The following is a 19,946-nucleotide window of genomic DNA, read 5'->3' on the forward strand; positions in this document are numbered from 1 at the left end:
GCTTGTGCGGAGCAGGACAGGCTCTGCTTGCGCCGGCCGTGGTGTGGCACCGCTCCTTGGATGGGGCTGCAGCTGGGTTCCCAGGCAGCCAAGACCCTCTCCACTGAAAATAATTGAAATAACTGAAATATCAGAAATAACTGAAAGGGACTGGGTTCCCCTGAACATGGTATCTGATAGATATAATGGCTGTTTCATCTTTCCATAATTTAAAACAATCTTGGAGTGAAGCCATTTGTAAAATGAGTTTTTAAAGTAACCTGAGTCAATGAGTTGTATCTCTGCATATTCTTTGGTTCACAGAACGACATTTTAGAAGGGACTAATGCAAATATCTTTTATTTAGAATATATTCATCCTTATTTAAGTATCAATACATTTTCTTCAAGAGTTATCAGGAGTTCCCAGTACCAGGGGAAAATAAAACATAGCCACGTGCTTGGCAAGTTCAGAGCTGACTGAGATCCTTAGCAAGCCTCTCCATCTCCTAGCTCAACATGCAAGCTAGTATGTTTCAATATGAGCTAATAAATACAAAATAAAGCGAGTACTAAAGGAGATGTTTCTCTGTGGGCCTGGAAGTGTCTACTGTGAAAACCACAACCTTCTCCTGTCATGACAAAACCCCGGTGTGACAAATGTTGTCCAGACTGGGATGCAGAGTGAGGAATACACAGTTGTCAGAGCAGCTCTATCCAAGCTAAGGAAGGATCAAGCACTGGGGAGAGCAGGACCTACAGCCACCGGTCTGCTCAGAGAAGGCGCATCCAGCTGCTCACTGGAAATGCCTGGTACCTCCAGCCCAAGATGGCAAGCTCAGCATTTATTCCTTCTGCCTCCAAGTGCAGGTCAGTGTCAGGTCCCAGGGCCCCTGAGTGAAAGCCAAATCTAACCACAGTGATTAAAAAATAAATTGCCCTCTGGCAGAGCCCAGGAGTAGTAAGGAGACTGACACATTCCTCTTACCACCTTCGGGGAAAAAACAAGTAACACTACTACTAAATTACAGACTCACATAAATACTAGAAGTATTCAGTATCAAGTATTCCCAAGCATGGCCTCTTCTCCTCAGCTGGTGCGGTAGTGATCCTATCCCAATCACAAACTGCTTCAGACAAGCCAACGCAGGCAAACATGAATTCAGATGCTCCTCCCAGAGTTAGTAATATACACTTGCCAGTCTGGGAGGGAAGTAAACATTTCTGCTCTGCTTGGTCATGGTATTAGGAAGGTCTTTTTAATCTTAGAGCATGAAGGACACAATTATTACTGAAGGAATGAACCTTTCCCAAAATAATAGCTCTGTACAGCCCTAGGAAAGATCCTTGGCCAGCATAAATTAGCTGCGATAGCAGGAAAAGCAGCCACGGGGGAGGGCTTTCATACAATTTTGGCTGTAATGACCAAGGGAGGCTGTTTGCTAGTCTGGAAAGTTTTGGTGTCCCTTTAAGAAAAGGTAGGAACTGTTCCTAAGTCTGACTAGCATAATGCAACACAGTTCTGAGCAAATACTACTGAAAGCCTGGATATTCTGGAGCTATATGAACAGCTAGGGTCCAGAGAAAATACTTTTTGTCTAAGCTCTTGCCGATTATAAAGAGGGAGATCGCAGTCCCCAACACTTCCCTTGGCTTCCTCTTTCCCCTGCTCCTTTCTAGGTGTCTCACTGCAACATTGCACGTCTGGACCCTTTGTGGTTAGTGCTAGGTTTGAGCGTGTGCACCTCTTCCCGACAGCACCAGCCCACACGGGCTCGCAATGCACATCAAAAACAGCAGACACGCAATGATTTCACCCAGCTTTCATGTCCAACAGACTCCAGGGCTCCTACACAGATGGAGTCACGGGAGGGTTTGCTACACAAACTGAGCCTGGCTTGGGTTACAAAGGCTGACTGTTGCATGACATGGGACACAACTGGGATATTAGACAGCTACTGGAGACAGCTCTGTTGCTTCATGCCAATGAATGCTTTTGCTGCCATATATTCCTGCAAGAGCCCTGCCTGCTCCTGACTTGCTGCAGGTTCAGGCACACTGAGAGACAATGTTAGAGTTGCAGTCTAAGGTGTGAGCATGGGTTCTTTTGCAGTTTTCAGGCCCACAGCCAGCAGCAGRTGGGTTCACGAAGTCCAGGTAGAAGTGGGACTTGAGGAAACGGCGGTAAGAATCCTTCTCCATGAGGGTGAATATTTTTCTCTGAGCCTCATCAAAGCACGACAGTGTAGGCTCCAGCATATTCCGGCTCGTCTTGTCCCGTGTGCATGAATCCAGGTTCACCTGCAGGCCAGAGGGACAGCATAAATAGCATCTGTCCCAGAAGCAGCTAGCATAGGTAAGGGAGAATCCAATCCCCACCAAGTGTGCTTAAGCTCTCCTTGAGGGGCAGTGGTCTAAAATGGCCATTTGACACTGTGCAGCGTTAGCAGAATCTGTGCAGTCAGCCGCCAGTGACTGGCACATATGCCTCTGGGTGCAATCAGCCAGTAAACTCAAGTAATTGCRCAGGAGCAGCCAGAACACTGGGGAATCTTATTCCTCTAAGGTTTTCCCACTTGATTATGTGGGATAGCCATGTGGTTGTTAACTGAACACCCTTTCASTGTCCAAGTTTAATTTTAAAGCAATGAAAATGGCATCATTCCCTTGCTAATGAGAAGAGGAGCAGCACCCTTCAACTTCTGTGACACTACCAGACCCCTATTTCCTTGTGTTTCTCACCTGGTTCAGKATGTGGGGTGATGCCTATGCCCAGGAACGTTCTCTAAGAGATGGTGCACATACCTCTTTCGTTGCCTGCACAGAGATGAACTCATCGTAGATCTTTCTGGCCTTGGGGCTGAGCTTGGCTGGTGACTTGGTTTTCTTGTAGTCCTCACAACTGACCCAGAACTCTATGTTTTCTTCACTGTACTCAGATTTGAGAAAAGCCCGGAAAGCAGCCAGTCCTCCTACAAATTGTTTAGAGGAAAACCAGAGCAGGTCAGACTGTTGGTTCCTGTGACTGGAAGTGCCTCTGAACTCCAATGCCTCAGCAAACAGCAATGCTGGGTTCTCCCTCCTAGAGCTGAATGAGCAACTCCCCTGCTGCAGGCAGCTGGGGACGCCTGTCTGCCTCCACGGCAGTCGCTTGTGCAGGCCAAGGGAAGCTGGAATTCAGACAGGCCCCAAAGGGATGTCACACGTGGGTCTTCAGCTGCCTGCTTCCACACAGTGACCTTCAGTGACACAGCCAGGAGAACATATGCAAATCACGTGTCCCCAGGAGGCCCTGAGGAGACAGCTAACACGCTGCAGAGTCTCAGGCCATGGGAACGGCGTGAAGGAAACCTCAAGGACATAAGTTTAGCCTGGAACTGATGGGAAGACAAAGTCTCCCATGGGCTCAGCTGGAAAGAGTTTCTCCACACTCTGGCTCTTGTTTAACCCACTGTGTGGTGCAGTCTCGGCCTGCCCTGAGATCAGTTTGCACAAGGACTAGAACAGGGCACTTGGGAGACTACTGTCTGGGGAGGAGGGAGGGAGGAAGGGAAACAAGTGTGGCACCACTGTGACCACCCCAGCAGGCAGTGTGCAGAGCGGAGGTGAGTGGGGAAGCAAGATGGACTAAGCACACCTGTCTGGAGGAGTGCTGCTGACTGCTGAGCAGCCACGTAACTTGGATTTAGCTCAGTGGATTCTCTTCTCTTGCACGTACAGTGGAAAATGAGACATGGGAGGGTCAGTAGCAGAGAATTGGCTGAAACTGTAAGAGATCTCTTCCTAGCAAGCCAGAGGACAGCATGGGAGCCTGCGGAGTTGCCCCACAGAGCCTTGGATATAGGGTCTTTTTTTTTTCCTAATTGCCCTCACAAAAGGAACAGCTTAGTAGTAGGCTGAGGCCCCATTCACAATATACTGTGATTATCCCTTGGATCAGACAAACTTCATCACCCCTCCCAATGGCCTGGGTGACCAAAGGAATTACTGTATGCTGCCAGGAGACAAAAGATAGTATGTCCCATGCCACCTCCAGGGACTGCTCAGCACACTGACTCCCCCTCAACATCTCCAGCAGAAGGGCCCTCTCTACTTACTGTCATGATGAATCAAGTTTTCCAAAGAGTCTGCCCACTTTTTGACTTCCTCTTGGCTAACCCTAAAAGGAGACAAAGGAAGATATATAGAGAAGGTTTAAGGGGAGTATAGAAAGGACAGATTTGTTTTTTTGTTCAGTACCATTACAAAGTCTCTTTCCATGATTGTCCAAAGGCATACACATGAGACCAAGAAGGAAATGTCTGCCTGGTTTGCAGGGGACCTCTGGGGATCCCAGATCTAATCTACAGAAATTCCAGTTTGCATTCCCAGTCACCAGCCAGGGGCTGGAAAAGAATTTTCCTGGAAAAACAGTTGGGGACTTTGTTTATTTTGTTGGCTGGCTACATCTTTCTCTGGGGTATGGAGCTGGGATCACTCTTATAGGGCACATCAACGAGCTCCAAAGGGTCTGATTTCTTTAATCTGTCAGAGGAACACTGGTTATAGAGAAGWGGGAGGAATGTGGGAACCACCATACCACATTTGCACATCCTGCATTCATCCCTCTACCATAGGGGGTGGTAAGGTGGCATTCTAGGGTTCATCTGTTCCAGGGACATGTCTTGGGCTTTGGAGTTCTTGGAGAGGACAACATCTGCTTACACCTCAGTAACAGCAGTGATACCTTCACAGGCTGTTCTGTTTTTTGTGCCAATAACTCTGTGCAGTTGTGTGGACCACTGCACAATCTGTCTCAATGAACCAGTGCTGCTGATTCTGAAATACGTAAAGCCACACTGGGTCTTGTGATGGCCTTGTCTCCCCAGGAGACTGCACAAATCTTTCCATATGTGCACGTGTTTTGAATCACAGGAATGCTGGTGGGAAAGAACCTCAGTAAGTCTCTAGTCCAACCTTCTTCTTGGAAAGTGACTGTCATCAATACTTGAGGACTACTGCCCACACTAGAGTCAAACACATAGGCCTTCAGCACATACTGGGAAGCAGCAGCAGCAGAAATGCTAATGAAGTTCAGCTCACTGAAGGAGTAAACAAGCATACTGCAGCTGGCCTGGGCTTAACTACATAGCCACATTTGCTCTTACCTCTGAGTAGGAGATATTTTCTCCTTCTTGCCCTGGGACAAACTGTAGTCACAGGAATCAGACTTCTGCAGCAAGAAGCCCAGACGATGTTTCATGTCTTTGGCRCTGAAAAAAACAATTCAAGAATGAAATGAAGATAATGTGTTACAACTCCCCCTGCAGCCTCTTCACCCACTACAAGCACTTTCAGAAATACTCAGTGACACAAATGCAGGCCACAGTCAGTGATTCCAGTGCTGACATTTCAYTCCTCATAGTTTGTATTTCTGTTACAAGACAAGCACCACAGTCAAAGAAAAGTCATTTTTCACTTTCAACAGCACAACCTTCTTGCTGAGAAGGTCATCAGCCTGGAGGAAGTGATGGCAAAGGGAGAGAAGCTGCAACGTTCCTACTGTTTGTTAGCAGTTAAAAGACTGTGATAGATAGGTACCACCATTCTGTAAATGTGACACTTCTCTCTGAACTGATTTGCCCAGCTACCGAATGTCTGGTTTTTATACGCTTACCAATCCATCCCTACACCCCCTGCCTTCTCCACAACTCATCACCAGGCTGCACTGACAGCCAGGCCCTGCCAGGCCACCCCACCAAGCAGCTGTCCGTGACAGAGAGGGAAAGGGAAGGAAGCAATGGGCTAGGAGCAGGATTATGTGGCAAGATTAGGAGATGAGCCTGGATCTTCACTAGATCCAGCCCACGCTTTGATTGCAAGTTACTCCCTTCTTCTACAGCAAGCTCCTAAGAGGATGCATGCTTAATTTTGTTCTGCTTTTCAGCATGCTCAGGACAATCACTGACTGGCTACACAACATAAATATGCAACTGATATTGGTCTCGGCTCCTCTCGGGACCTGCTTTCAGTTTAAGAACAATGGTGGCAGTTAATCAATCCTGCTTGTCAGCTGTGTGAACCCTGGCCTGCCTCAGGGTGCAACGTTGGTGTAAGGAGGAAATTCTTCTCTAGCTCCTCACATCAGAGCTTAGAAAAGACCAGGAGGATGTGCTGCAGGGCTGAGTCCTGGCACCTGCTCGGCCTCCCAGAACTGCTTTTTGCTCCACTAGTAGCACTCTGTCTGCAGTCCCAGCTGTATCTTATCTCACTGCTTGCCCATTTTCATAAATGTTTTCTTAACAACTTGAGCAGACTCAGTTCTGTTTCAGCAGTACTAAGGTGAGAGCGAAGGAAACTCACAACTTCTCTAATGCAAGGCTCTTGTGACCAGGACAAATCTAGGCCCTGATCAGGCAGAAACGGGGAGCTGAGGATGCGCTAGCTCTGCAGTGCCAGACGCCAGTTGCCTTTCACTGCAATGCTRCCTGCCATGAGAAGAATGAGACCACTCTGCTCTGCAGGAGGAAGGCAGCAGGAGGAAACAAGACACTGCCATTTGCAGTGAGTTCTGCAACTTTCTAAGAAATGGGGAATCCTGGGGATACCTGGACAGAGGTTAAAAGATGTCAATTTTTTTCCTGTGGATTTTTTAAAATGCTCTCTTTTTTTTCCTGTAAAAGTTTTCGGCAAATTTGGGGGGGGCAATATTTTTTCACCACTTTTTCAGCACGTTTTCAAAGTCACCACGAGCGAGGAATTTTTTTGCAGATGAGAGCATACCAGGGTACAGCTTGACCCGGCACCAGTCGGTGCCATGATGGGAGCACAGCCCAACCCGACCCAGGCCACACCGACCGCTACCGCACGCCAGGGGACAGCCCAGGCCAGGCCCACACCGGCCCCACAGTACCGTGCACCGGGGGTACGGCCTGGCCTGGCTCCGCACCCAGGGGTACAGCCTCACCCCCCCCCCCCCATGGCCCTACGCTGCCTGGTGCCGCACCCAGGGCCACGGCATCACGGTATCCTGGGCCGGCCCAGACCCCACTCTGCCTGCTGGCACCCTGGTCTCCGGTAAACAAGTCACCGGTCTTGCCAGGCTCAGCTCCTGCATTTGGGCTGTGTTTTGGGGAACAACCCTCCACTTTTGTGAAATCCTGCCCACCTTGCTTCCCCCTCAAAACCAAGAAAAGCAAATTACCTCCACTCACTAGAGAAAGGGTGTTCAAAGGAAAAAGGGAGCGCAAAGCCTGCAGCAGAAGCAGAGGGCAGCAATATCAAAATACAGCAATGCTGAGAGCTGCTTGTTTTGCTGATGGGAAGGGTGGGTTTAGAGTTCCCACAGCTCAGTACAAAACCTTTATGCAATTCTGTTTCCAACTGATAGCAAAATACCTGAAAACAAATCATTTGTATCTAATCTTACAGAAGAATCAGAGCTAAGCCTGCCACTCCTGCTTCAGACATAAAATGCAATACATCAGCATATCTCCAGATTTTCTGAGCATCTATTATGGTCTTGTTACAAACAGTACCTTTTCAAGCATGTGGCTGGCAGTGCGGCGAGTCCCTTGCACATCTTGCTCCCAAGGTCAGCTCTGTATTCCAGGAAAAAAAAAAATGCAGGAGGCAGCAGAGGCTGTGTGCGGGCCCTTTGCTGGCTGCAGAATTCAGTCTCTTCTCTGAAGAGCTGCGCTGGTTTTGCTCTGTTTTATAGCCTAGCTCAGACAGCCCAGCAGCAGTGTGTGACCCAGTCAGGAGACAGCTCAGCAGCAGCACCCATCCCCTTTTTGCCCACCCAGGAGGAAGCTGGTGACGTATAAGCCAAGACGAAGGACTGAGTGGGACTGAAAACCTTACCAGAAATGAAGCTTGCTGTCTGGCTGCAGAGGTAGAATCTTTCAAGAGGACAAAAAAAGCTCCCGGGGCTTTCCTGTATTGCAAAAGTTGGAAGGGTGCAGATACAAACTGAAGGAGATCTCAGAGGGCCAAAGATAGTGAAAAGGGTCTGGGAATCAGTCTGGAGAAGTGAGATGAGGTTTGTGGGTTTTTCCATTCATTTTCCCCTTCTATTTAAAGCAGCCTGGAAAAAATAAGAAACAAGAATTTTAAACACAAAAGGCTTCCATAATCCCAACAAATGCAGAAACTGGAGCTCAAAGGAAACAAGAATGGAAAATCACCAGAGAACCACCCAGGCAGATGAGATTGTCCTGATTTATTTTAGAGCCATAGGGATATGTACCTGTGGTGATGCTGAARGAACAAGCTCTGAGGGGCAGATCAGTACTTGAGCACAAAGACGTGCATGAGTTAGTGTGTCCCAGCACACTTATTTTTGGGGACTGTGCACGTACATGCATAGGAAAAAGAAAGACAGGAGGCTGAGAACATGGCTGCTTTGGATACACTGGTATCGCTGTAATACTTTACTTCCCCATTTACATTTGCCTCTACTCAAAACCCACAGTCTTGGGACTCGAAAGTACCGATCCCTAATGGAAGATAATTTATTAAAACAATATGCATAACAGTGCCTGCTCTGAGAGGATTTCTGGCAGTTTTGAGCCTGCTGTGCACTAAAGGACACTGGTTAGCTGCCCCCGCTCTCTGCTGCTGGGGTGGGGACAGGAAAGGTCCGAGTAGGCCATGCTACCCATCTCAGCCCTCTGAAAGTAGCATATGGTCCCAGATACTGGACACCAGGTCACGGTAGTAGATCTGGTGCATCATCTTCCCTCCTCCTCCACAGGGGCATGCATCAGGAAGACCTAGCAGCTTTAAAGGTAGGCAAGGTGGGCTCCTGGCCCTGCAGGCTTGGCCTTGGAGGTGACCTTCCACATTACTCACCATGCTTCTGCTCCAAGCAGGGAGAAGATCCCAAATAACTCCCAAGCTTTCCCATCAGCACCCTCCAACCTGGACACAGCATCTGATGTCCCTGTGCTGGGCTGGTATGACTTTATAGGCCTTTAAAGATCAGTTCAAAGCAAAATACTGCTTCAGCCTTAAAATAACACTTGACCAGAAGAGAGAAACACCTGAGGAGCATTTAGTAAATGCCAAGAAATTCTTCACTGTGGCCTGGGAGATACAGCTAGAGACAAGGGTATTAAACGAAGCACTCTCTCCTATCAGCATTGCTAGGGGATAACTGCAAACACACACGTCCTCACTCTCATACACAAGAGTAYGGGAGACGCAAGCGGAAGGCTGTGGGAAGAGGAAGGGAGCATGGGGGATGCTGTTTCTGTGGTCATTGCCCAGAGTCAAGCTCCCAGAGGCTGTTGCCCTCACAACAGTATGAAACTCTCCTGCCTTGGTCCCTTCCCATCTCAGAGCAGCGTGCTGTGGGATGCACCACTGCACGAGGAAGGTGGCTGCTTTGTGTCACTGGAAACAGAGAAGGGCATGACATGGAAGCTGTGAGGACATGCAGCTGAGACAGAGCCTCTCCTGTCATGAGCTTTTCCCTGAGTCCATCTTGTTGATGCTAACAGAGGTCCACTTGTCTTCCTCCTACTCCTACTAGTCTTGCAAAGACAGTGAAGTTCCTTGGGATCAGGCTAGCAAATCACCTGGGTGTGCTGGGGACACGGGCAGAGCACTGGGACGGCCTGCTGGCTGGTGGCATGGCCCATCTTGCTCACAGGCATCGCCATCCCAGTGCATCCGGCCCCTGATCTGCTCTACAGAGAGCGTTGGCGAGGACCCTGAGTAACACCTGCACCCTTGAGAAGCACTGCCCAGGGTGCAGGGTCTCGGCTGTAAGCCCCACACGAGCAGCTGCCATGGTGACACTGCTGCACGGGTGTGCGGCACAGTGCYGGGGTCCAGGCACCAGCCCCTGCTGCAGAGAGGGGGCCTGGGGCTGGGCTGAACTTACCAGTTTGTTTCTCCTTCTCCACTGCCCCAAGCACTTTTTACCAGAAAGCCCTTACACTCCAACCCCTACCACCAAGTTCTTCTCCAAAAAAACACATCAGCGGGATAAGATTTCCTTCAGGGAATAAGGGCTGCATCTTCTCCACATACATGTGCATTTTGACTGACTTACTTCTAATGAGCTGAAAGCGGAGTGCCCTGGAAGGACCATTTGCATCAGAGTTTGGATGAATCAGTTCAGTGTGTGCCTGAGCCTGACACCACAGGCAGCCACGTTTCCTCTCCCAGGGCACTGACTATGGCCTGACCTTTCTAAGAGACATGGACAAGGTCAAGTTTGTCTCCATAGGGTCCCTTAGCAAACACTGGGATTCCCAGAAATGGTGTCCCATAGCACAGGTTGGGGAAATTATTCTTCCTCATGTCTCTGCAATGCACAGCCTGGCTTCATGCATGACAACAGTCATGGCCTTCATAACCCAGTCCAAAGATGCAGCCTTTTAGGAGGAGGCATCTGTTCCTGACTTAGTCCTGACAAAAGGAATAACTCACCACTCTGGCACGTGGTAAATTTGCTGCTCACAACCTTTTGCAAGTGCATGCACCTCCAGGCTCACCCAGTCACCTTTTTGTTTCTCTTGACTAAGCTAAAGAGGAACTTGTAAAGGCAGAGCTGGTTTTCCCTGCTTTGGCTCATTCTTGTAGTTTCTTGCTGAACCTGCTCCTCTCTGCAGAAGGCAGCAGATTCTAGGATCAGGTTCCCTAGCACCAACTTCATACAATTCACACAATCAAACATCACACAATTTTCCCACCAATCTCAGGTGTTTTCCACTTACACATGCACCTACAACATCAGCAGTTTTTCATAATTTCTAAGTGCTTGGATGTACCTGTTCAGTTGTCTTCCTGAAGGAACCATAATAGGGTTTGGGGGGTTATTTTTGTTTGCTTCAACCCCCAGTTTCTTGGTTGCCTACCTCTGTTATTATTTATCAAAATAGCTGGGAAAATCAGAACAAAAATTTCATTTTGTATCAAAGGAAGACTTTTGTTTGGCCCCAACGGACTTTTTTTTCTCCTGGTTTGGGTTTGCTAATGAAATAAGTAGTCTTCTATCTGACTATTGTTGTTCCTGTTCCTAGAGTCTCAAACAGAAAAAGCTACAATTTGTGTAATTTTATTTCTGATTTCCCAAATCTCTATCTCATCAGCCATCTTGATTAACAGTCCCTTAAACACTTCCTCTTAATCACTACGGAAGTTCTGAATAACACTGGACCGTAAACTGGTCCAAGATACACCTATACACTGATGCTTTACCAATACTAAAAACACTCTGAAATCTCTTGCTTAGCCAGTTTAAGTCTATTTAATATGGATTTTATGATATTTTAATCCAAATATCAACAGCAAGTCATATTCATTTAGAAACATATTTCACCACCACATTCCTCTTATGAGGTAGTCCTCAAAAAACATTAAGTTCATTAGACAAAGCCTATTTTTCCATTAAAACATGTCAGCTGGCATTGACTGTATCACCACATTTCCAAATGAGTCTGCTATCACCCGCACTAATAGTGTTCCTGCAGTGACCAAAACGTTAATAGCTCTATGACTTTATAGCTTACCCCCTTACAATATGGCTTCCTTTCACTCTCCTGGGATCCTCCTTTTTTTCTAAAATATAATAAAAATGACCATCCTGCATCCTGAGAGGTTTTTAGCCTATTCCTCTAAGAGTCTTTGTTGCAAGCCAGTCGTACTCAGTTGATACAAAAAAGCCTAAATTGTGCCCGGGGCTGTGCAGCCCCCAGGCAGGGGCACACTTGCTAGGGTCCTTACGAGGGACACCAAACAGGCACTTGTACGGGATGTCCCAGCTCTGCCTGCAGCTCAGCTGGAAGTCTCCCAGTGCTGGGCCTCCACTGCTGCCACTCCTTTTGTTCCCAAAATGCGTGCGTGTTGGGGGGAAAGCTGCCGCTTTTGTCCTATTTGTGCTCTAGCAGCCCCTCCTCAGCCCACGCACCTTGGCTGAAGCAAAGTCCCCGAGAGCTGGGAACAGACTGCCGCTCCAGTCAAGCAAAGGCTCTCTAGAGAGACACACATTCGCTGTGGATTGCTTGCAGCCAAGGGTTTTACCTTTGACAGCAATCAGATCTAAGCATTTCCACTCCATGTTTTGACCTGGTGGGCAGTGTAACAGGAAGCCAGCTGCTGTTCATGTAAACACACCACTCTCTATTCTTTCACGTTCTTCTTTGCAAACTGTTTGCGCTTAATATTTGAAGGTTACTTAGAAACTCCCTATCAAGACAGGAGCAGCAGTGGGTGAAGGTGGAACAGCTCAGACTGGCCCCTGTGGGCCCATTACCACATTAGCTAAAAGACGCAGTGTTTTGTGCACACCCCACTTGGGAACCTCTCAGTCGTGGGCTGATTGCTTCACCCAAATGTGCCATAAGGTACAAAGAGAGGAGGCGGCATAAAGGGAGGCAAAGAGGGTTGATGCGTCAGAAATTGAGAGCATCAATTCCTGCATGTACAGTGTAGAGCTAAAACACTCCTCACTCCTTCTGCGCCTTAGCAACCCAGCTGTGCAGTGACTTCTTTTCTAYGGCTTCAAAAAACACAACTTTCTAATGTGACAGAAGAATCTTATGCCTAGACAATTACTAGAGGACATGTAGGTACACGGTGCAAGGTTAAATCTTTCACAGCTGCAGATCTAAGGAGATAAAGTGCTGCACCCTAACTTTTGACAAACCTTCCTTCCTGCTCTGCTTTCCAGTGGCAGTTGAGCATTACTGGAGCTGCCATACCAGAAAGGGCCATGCCAGAGAACAAAGGTTAAAGCTTTGTTCAGAATTGCAAAGCCCAGGGGACATTTTGTCACTGGGGTCATGGCTCAGCATCCAAAGCGCACTGCTTACTGCTCTGGTCACTGTTTAGTTGTTTAATTCTCTAAGCCTGCTTACAAAAGGCAGCCTGGAAGCAGCAAGCATCTGTCAACGTCTGCCTCAAGGGTATGCCTGCTATTTAAAAGGTGATGTCTGACAGGTCTGTGGCTGGGCTTACAGAGCATCACGATTGCAGGCTAGAGAAACACAAAAGCAAGGACAAGCACCTGTAGCAGAGAAACAGCAACCATTCAAAAACACTTTGTGGTGCCAGCCTTCTCAATACAATGGCAGAGTTGACATGGGGTAGAAGTAAATGCCCTTGATGTGGCCCCAACATGAATGGCAATTCTAATAGGCCCAGGTATTCAATGGATCAGTCAGCCCTGATGTGTCCCTCTCCTAGACTGGGGGGCAGCTAGTTTAGAAATCACAAAAACGAAGCAGTAAAATGAGACTGCACTAAAAAAAAGCTGATTCTAGCCTGAAGTTCCTTGATCTGTGTCTTGGAGGTGAATCAGACAGAAGAAAACTGCAGAAGTGGCAGACCATCAGTATAGCAAAAATGTGGAATTGAAACAGCAGGAAAAAGTCACTTGCTGAAGTGRATGATTGCACAGAAATATGTAGTAGTATATAACAGACATGCAAAGACTACTAGAAAACAGTCACTGCTCGGTGAGCTCTGTTTTACTCATGCTATTTAAAATGTATGTTCCAGCAATGCTTAAAATCCAAGCAGATCTGAGCTCCGCTGTGCCACAGAAAAAATACAGAGAAAGAGCTGGGAGCAGAATAGATGGCACATGGCATGTGGCTGTGCCCTGCAGCTGATGGTCACAGTATCACAGCTGAGAGCACATCTAATGCTTCATCATTTAGACACTTCTGCTTCTGGGCAATCTGGCTTTCCAAAAAAGAAAAAAATGCTACATGATGTCTTATTTCATCCTTTTGAACTTCTCAGCAGGGTGCATATGGCTGCACTCTTATTGTCTCTTCTAAAACTGTTTGCTTGCCTTTCTGATGCAAGCTGGATGGTAAAGACTGCAGTTACTGGCTCAGCTGGCAAGACCCTTGCAATCTTCCATCCCAAGGCACATTTGTGCTTTGGAGTTTCAGCTGGAAAAACAGGTTTAACATAGAAGAAAACATATGGGCTTCTGCACTTGCTTTGAATCAGCCTCCAGTATCCATAACTGGCTTTTTTAATACAGGACCACTTGGAAGTTTCCAGAGGGCGAGGTCTCTAAACGAAGTGATTAAAAAATAAAATAAATAAATGAAGAGATGCCAGGAAGAAATCCAGCTTTCACAGCAGTGCCAGAGCACTTGTGGCCAGGAGCAGTCCATGTGCTAAGTGGTATCATAACAAGCCTTTCCCAGCACCTGCACCATCCCTTGCTCAGTGTCTGTACTGCTTTACCACTGCTGGGGGGAGAGCTCTCAGGTCTTGCAGATGCTAGAAACGATGCCAGACCTCAGCCAGAGGAATAATGGAGCTGAGGGTGAAGGAGATGGCTCTTCTCTTTACATTTTAAAAGCCAGATTGAGCGTCTTCCCAACCAGATGTCATCAAGATGGTTGCTGGAATTGCTGCCTGGCATTCTCTGGCCAGGGCAGCAGAGAGGTCTGACCAGGTGGTCATGAGGTGACTTCCAGTTGTCACACCTGTGAGACAGCCCAGGCAGCAGAGCAGTGCTGGCTGTGAGGAAAGGGACAGGCCCAGGCAAGGCCTATGAGAAGACGCTAAGAGACAAGAGATTGAATGGTGTGGGTTGAGGGGGACTTGGTGTCGCACCTGGGGTGACTAAAGGGGTGATCCTTCCTGACTCAGGCAGATGTTAAGGCTGAGCTGATACCTCAGGACAAGATCTCTGCTCAGGCATGTCAGTGAATTCTCCGCATCTTCCTAAGGCAYTGACTCCCGCTCCTCAGGACCAGAGGCTCTGGAAGTGCTAAGGCAGCCCTCAGTGCCTCCAGCACCCTGCTGCCTCGCAGGGACCACTACAGGATGTCACACTGTCAGATGCCTCCAGAGGGAGGAGAAAGCTTCTCTCGTTCACCTCATCAGGCTGTTCCCTCCAAGCTGGATGGTTACCCAAGTCATCCCCGTGATGGTGGGCTAGGCCCCAGCAGGGATGCTCTGGCTGCCCTACMCAACATGGCTCTGCAGCCCTTTGGTAGCATGCAGCTGGTCAGGCTGAAGGAGGCTCAGCCCAGAGCATTTCACTGGGGCAAGCACACCCACAGAGCAGCTAGGTGCTGGATGAGGACCAGGAATGGAAGCCTGCTGGGAATGCCACAAGCTCTGCAAAGCAAGGTGCAGTGCACACAAAATGGCAACAAGGGCAGCTAGTCATGCTGGGACTGTCTGGGGTAAATGTCTCTCTGGACTACACAACAGGAATCTGACAGAGACCTATGGCAGTAGTCCTTAGACTGCCATATAATGCAAAAGCCAAATGAGATGCTTCCTACTATTCTCAGAGGTGGACCCAATAATTTACATTTTGGACCTACACTTTCCCAGATCATATATGTTCAGATATGTTTCTGATCATCACAGAGACATACATAATTCTGAAAGGAGTTGTATTGTTCAGCATTATCATGGTATAAACTATCATGTTCAAATAGCTCAATATTCCATAAACAAAGAGTGTTTAATTGTATTTGTGCATAATAGGAAATTGCAAGTCTCTGGCGACAAATTGTGTTTCCACATTTTGTGAAATAATGCTACAGTTCCAGTCAGTCCAGCTAAACTTCACCCACAGCATCTTCATGTGAGATTGCCAGTCAGCTCAATTTTAAGGGCTAGTCCCGCCTGGGAAGGATCGTCACACACGGTACAGGAGGATGGACAAGGACCCAGCTCTGTTACAGGGAAAGCTAGATCCCCAACAAAACACGCCCAGTGTCTCTTGGCACTGTTAGTTCTCATCCTCTGCCACTGCAAAAGTCTTCACGCCATGACCACACCAGTGCCCTACATTCACATCCACTCCATAAGATGTGCCCTAGCTCATTCCCGTCAGCAGACCCTGGCCATACTCCCCCCTCGCCCTACAAGCACCTCTTGGAGTGGCCGTGGAGCCAAGGCCAGGCCAAGGAACAGACTGGCAAGAAAGGGGGAAAGACAGTGGGGTCATGAGAGCTGGAGGAGAGGAGAGCGGGAGACAGCAAAGCGCACAGTGACACACAGAGAGGGCAAAAGGCCATGTGAGGAGACACCCTAGAGATGAGCCATGGGAAGGAGAAGGATGCATCTCCTGGCATCTGGACAAGACGGTCCATGGGAACACTGTCCGGCAGCTGGGAATCTGCATGGCTTACTACCCTCCAAGGGAGGTCACTGAGAGCTGAACCAGTGCCACAGGGCTGCTGGGACAGTGCAGTGTGATCTGGGCCGAGCACAGGCCTCCAGCACGAGTCTTCTGCTCAGCATTGTCTCTAACGGTTTTTACTGTTATCTTGTGCTTGAGATTCAAAACGGAGAATAACTTACATTCTGAGCAAGAGCAGCTAAAATTACTGCTAATATAATGAGGATGAGAGATGAATTTACAAGGTGGTGCAAGAAAGCCCAGAAGCCCCTTACAGTCATTAGGCACTCCCACAGCTCTCAGCTGGGCTCATCAACAGCAAATGTTCTTGTTTGGTAGGCAAAGAAGGCACTTGCCTAAAACACTGGCAGATACCTGGAAGGCTCCATATTGGAGCGATTTCTTCCTGTCTCCTCTCCCTTCCACATTCTTCTATGGGATCTGCTTCGCAACCCTGCTTTCTCCAACTCCCTGGCATCTCTCCTATGAAAATATCTGGGGCTTTAGCTGCCAGCAGATGTGCACAGAGCATTTGGCAATGCACCACACCAAACGCCACACTGGGAGAGAACACACTGACTATCTGCCCATTTTCTAAGCCAGCAGCACGCTTAAAAGAGGGGTTTCTCCTCGTCAAAGACAGAAATTGTCAAAAATGCTCACAGCCTTTTCAGTCTCATTATCAGACAGGGTGTTGCAATTTTTGCCCTTGTTGGAGAGTCTGTCCCGTCTGATGCAGGCCAGCACATCTGCAGCTGAAACACTTCAGATCTGTTATACTGTTAGGCACTTGCTGATAACAGAAAAGCAGAGGCCTCAGGAGGGGAAACAACAGAGAGATCAGGCTACAAGATAGCTTGATCCCTGCTGCTCCCACTCCTTAAGACAGTGTGACAGGTACTCCTCGCACAGTGGTTCAGCTGCAGAAGGGCATAGAAAGAAACCTACCTGGGTCACACCACAGCCAGTTGCCTAGACACCCCTCCTGAGATGCAGGAGCTCTTATCTTAACAATAAGGCCATTTTCCCTTGGAAGAAACTCAGCCCTTTGAATCAGAGCCGCAGTGAAAATCCTGATCTGGTGCTGTCTCACACCTGTCTCCCATCCATGCTGGCTCTAACTGTATTCTGCTTAATGCACAGCCTTGCACAGACACTGAGTAATCCCTGCCCCCTGTGGGACTAAAGCAAAGGAAGTTCCTAATTCAGACTTTGAATCATTCCAGAGGCTTTTGGGGGTGCTTACATCTCCTATTCAAATAGATAGGGCCTCCAGGGAAGTTACCTTGCAATCTGAGCTGTATTTAGAGTGACAGGCAGCTGATGTAAAACAGGCTCAAAGGCAGTTTGAGAAAGATAATTTGGGTAGTGAGAGGCCTGGCTCGCCCTCCCCATAGCCACAATAAAACATTTGATGTGTTTCTTCTCTGCGCTTGATCACGTTCCTGCTGCCTCAGTGATTCATATTATGCAACTGATTGACTTCGCAAGATAGGAGAACAAAGTGTTTCCTTGCCCTGTTCCCTGATGTGCATTAAGTATGTTAGGCTGAAAGGCTGAAGCAGAAATCAAAACAAGCCCTAAAGCCTGGTTTATCTCCTAATCGCTGAGTCTTATATCTCTGTGAGGCTGAGGGACTTTGTGCTGCAGCAGTCTAAGACACCATCCTCGGCACGCTTTCACTGGCCTGCAGAGCTCTCATGTCACAGTTTCCTGGTGTGAGGATTGTGACATTTTCTGTATCCAGCAAAAAATGTGTTTCAATAGGATTTTTCTCTTCYAGGGTTAATGAGCAACTCCTGAGACAACTTCAGATCAACTGGACGTGAAGGTAGTAAACCTTAAGGCACAGAGACCAGCTGTCTTGCCAGCTGCATCCCAATCACAAAAAGTAAAACATGTCATCAAGAAAGTGACTGGGGACTAAGGGCATCCCCTGCTCAAGTGAATGCCATATCCCGTGAAACTATGGCTCTCTCAGGGATGTTCAGACTGCTTCTGCTCAAGAATTCATGCATATTCCCCACTGCTCTGGAGTCGGCATATTCCAATTTAGGACTTTCTGCTCACTACCAAGTCCCCAGGGCTGGTTTGCTCATAGGACTTTACACCATGATGCTCATGCTAGGAGGGAACAGGCACTGCCGACCCAGCAGATGGCACCTACATCATGTATCTTTGCAGCCAGGGTACATCAATGTGACAGCACTGAGCTTAACAGAGTTATTCCACTTCAATCACTCTGGTGTTCACTGGAGAGGTTTGTGCTTCTGCTTTCTCCATTCTCCTGCATCCAGCTGTACATTGCCTGTACTTATGGCTTGCAGATAACAGAGGCTGAATCCTGCTATACTGTTTCACTGCTTTTTAAATTCTCTAACATATGCACAGTTGGCCCAAAACCATCAGTATGGTGGGGGAGGAAGGTTGGACTCTGTCAGTAGCAGAGACTTAAATGGGCTCAAATTTTAAAGACATTAGCTCTAAAATCCTGCTTGTTTTTGAGTCACACAAAGTAATGTGGAGCAGAAGTTGGAAGGGGAATAGGGACAGCTATAAAGAGGGGACAATTTTTTTTTCTTCTTTTTCCCTTTCATATTGAATTGTTCATGAAAGAGGAGGGAAAAGGATATGCTACCTCCAGCCTGAGATCAACCCACCTGTGCAGCAAATCCTTCAATCTGAAACAATCTCCACTAGACATCACACCAAGCAGTAACGCACCCTGAAAGCCCAAATGACCTGCAGTACATGCTCAGGTGTTATCATATGGGAACATACAAGTTATTCACAGTTGAGATTTCATCCAATTTTTATCCAGCCCTATTCTGCATTCTGCAGCTGCTAATACATTTTCAGGAWACCYGTTTCAGCACTAGTGCAGAAAAATGACTTCCATCTCAGCCCACCTCCACAGCTGAGYTACCTGGCCTCATGTTACCTGGCTCAATTTTCCAAAGCTTCCAACTCAGTGAAGCAAATACTTTGTCCAGCAGCAAAGAAAAGTTCACCTGTCCCCAGCCTGGTTGTTGGCCTGTCTGAACTGATGCAGATGTGGGGTCTGAAGGAAGATCACTGAAATGAGATGAGATAAACAGATTCCCCAAATGAGGTTCTCTCATGGGAAGCACTATCCAAACTGGCCTTCAGAGTRGTCCCCAACTGAGAGGCTGACACTGCTTTACAACACCCTGTCAGTGTGCTAGGTTGCTCTGCTGGTACACCAGATTGGGACATCCAAGGGGCTTGGGTGGAGGCATACCTCCTTCCTGATAGGTCCAGGATATTCAAATATTCATCCATGGGAAAGCAGCGGTGGATCTAGCATGTACAGGGCTAAGAAGTGTTGTAAACAGAGACACGGTAATGAGAAAACATGTTTACCTAAGGAAAGGCATGGAGAATTATAACATGAGCAATCCAGCACAGGGAATGAAGGGAGGGAGAACAGAGCGTGCTGTCCACAAAGACAGTCTGCTGAAGGTCAGTGAAGGAAAAATGGACGAGATACAGAAGCTCTCAACCAAATACATGGCTAAGCAGATCAACTTCTTCCCTGGAGGAAAAAGGCCATCAGCCTGAGGCCACCTTGCACTGAGAAGCAGGTCTGGGGCTATGCAGCCAAAAGCCCCATTAAGCATTCACAACAGGAAGCAGTCCAAGGGGCAGTGGGTAGCTGGAAATTCATGGCAGCTAGGAAAAAAAAACAGAGGCAGCTGGGGCGCAGCAGCAGAATGAAAGGTTTGCAAGATCACAAAAAGATGATAGACTGCACAGGAGGAGCAGAGACCAAGGAACGAAAGACCTGGAAGTAGAGACAGGAGAATATCAAAGACTGGGGCAGCCCRGTTTTGCCAGAGGAATGGAAC

The 19,946-nt window shown here is 47.9% G+C and overlaps 1 protein-coding gene across 6 annotated transcripts in view; it reads right to left on the minus strand.

The window, feature by feature from the left end:
* Nucleotides 1-279: 279 nt before the first annotated feature.
* Nucleotides 280-19,946, minus strand: part of RGS4 (regulator of G protein signaling 4) — a 30,168-nt gene continuing 10,501 nt past the window's right edge. For 3 of the 6 annotated variants that reach the window (XM_026089137.1, XM_026089136.1, XM_026089139.1), the window contains 5 exons: nt 7,496-8,043; nt 5,126-5,230; nt 4,076-4,137; nt 2,784-2,950; nt 280-2,279 (listed from right to left, as the gene is read on the minus strand). In XM_026089137.1, the coding sequence (XP_025944922.1) occupies nt 2,028-2,279; nt 2,784-2,950; nt 4,076-4,137; nt 5,126-5,230; nt 7,496-7,539 (630 nt within the window). In that variant the 5' untranslated portion in view covers nt 7,540-8,043 and the 3' untranslated portion in view covers nt 280-2,027. Of the gene's footprint in view, nt 2,280-2,783; nt 2,951-4,075; nt 4,138-5,125; nt 5,231-7,495; nt 9,855-19,018; nt 19,153-19,946 lie in introns of those variants that run through there. The other 3 variants (XM_026089138.1, XM_026089140.1, XM_026089142.1) reach the window with 3 other exon arrangements.

The sequence above is a fragment of the Apteryx rowi genome, unplaced genomic scaffold, assembly GCF_003343035.1.
Source record: "Apteryx rowi isolate R43461 unplaced genomic scaffold, aptRow1 scaffold_80, whole genome shotgun sequence".
NCBI lineage: Eukaryota > Metazoa > Chordata > Aves > Apterygiformes > Apterygidae > Apteryx > Apteryx rowi.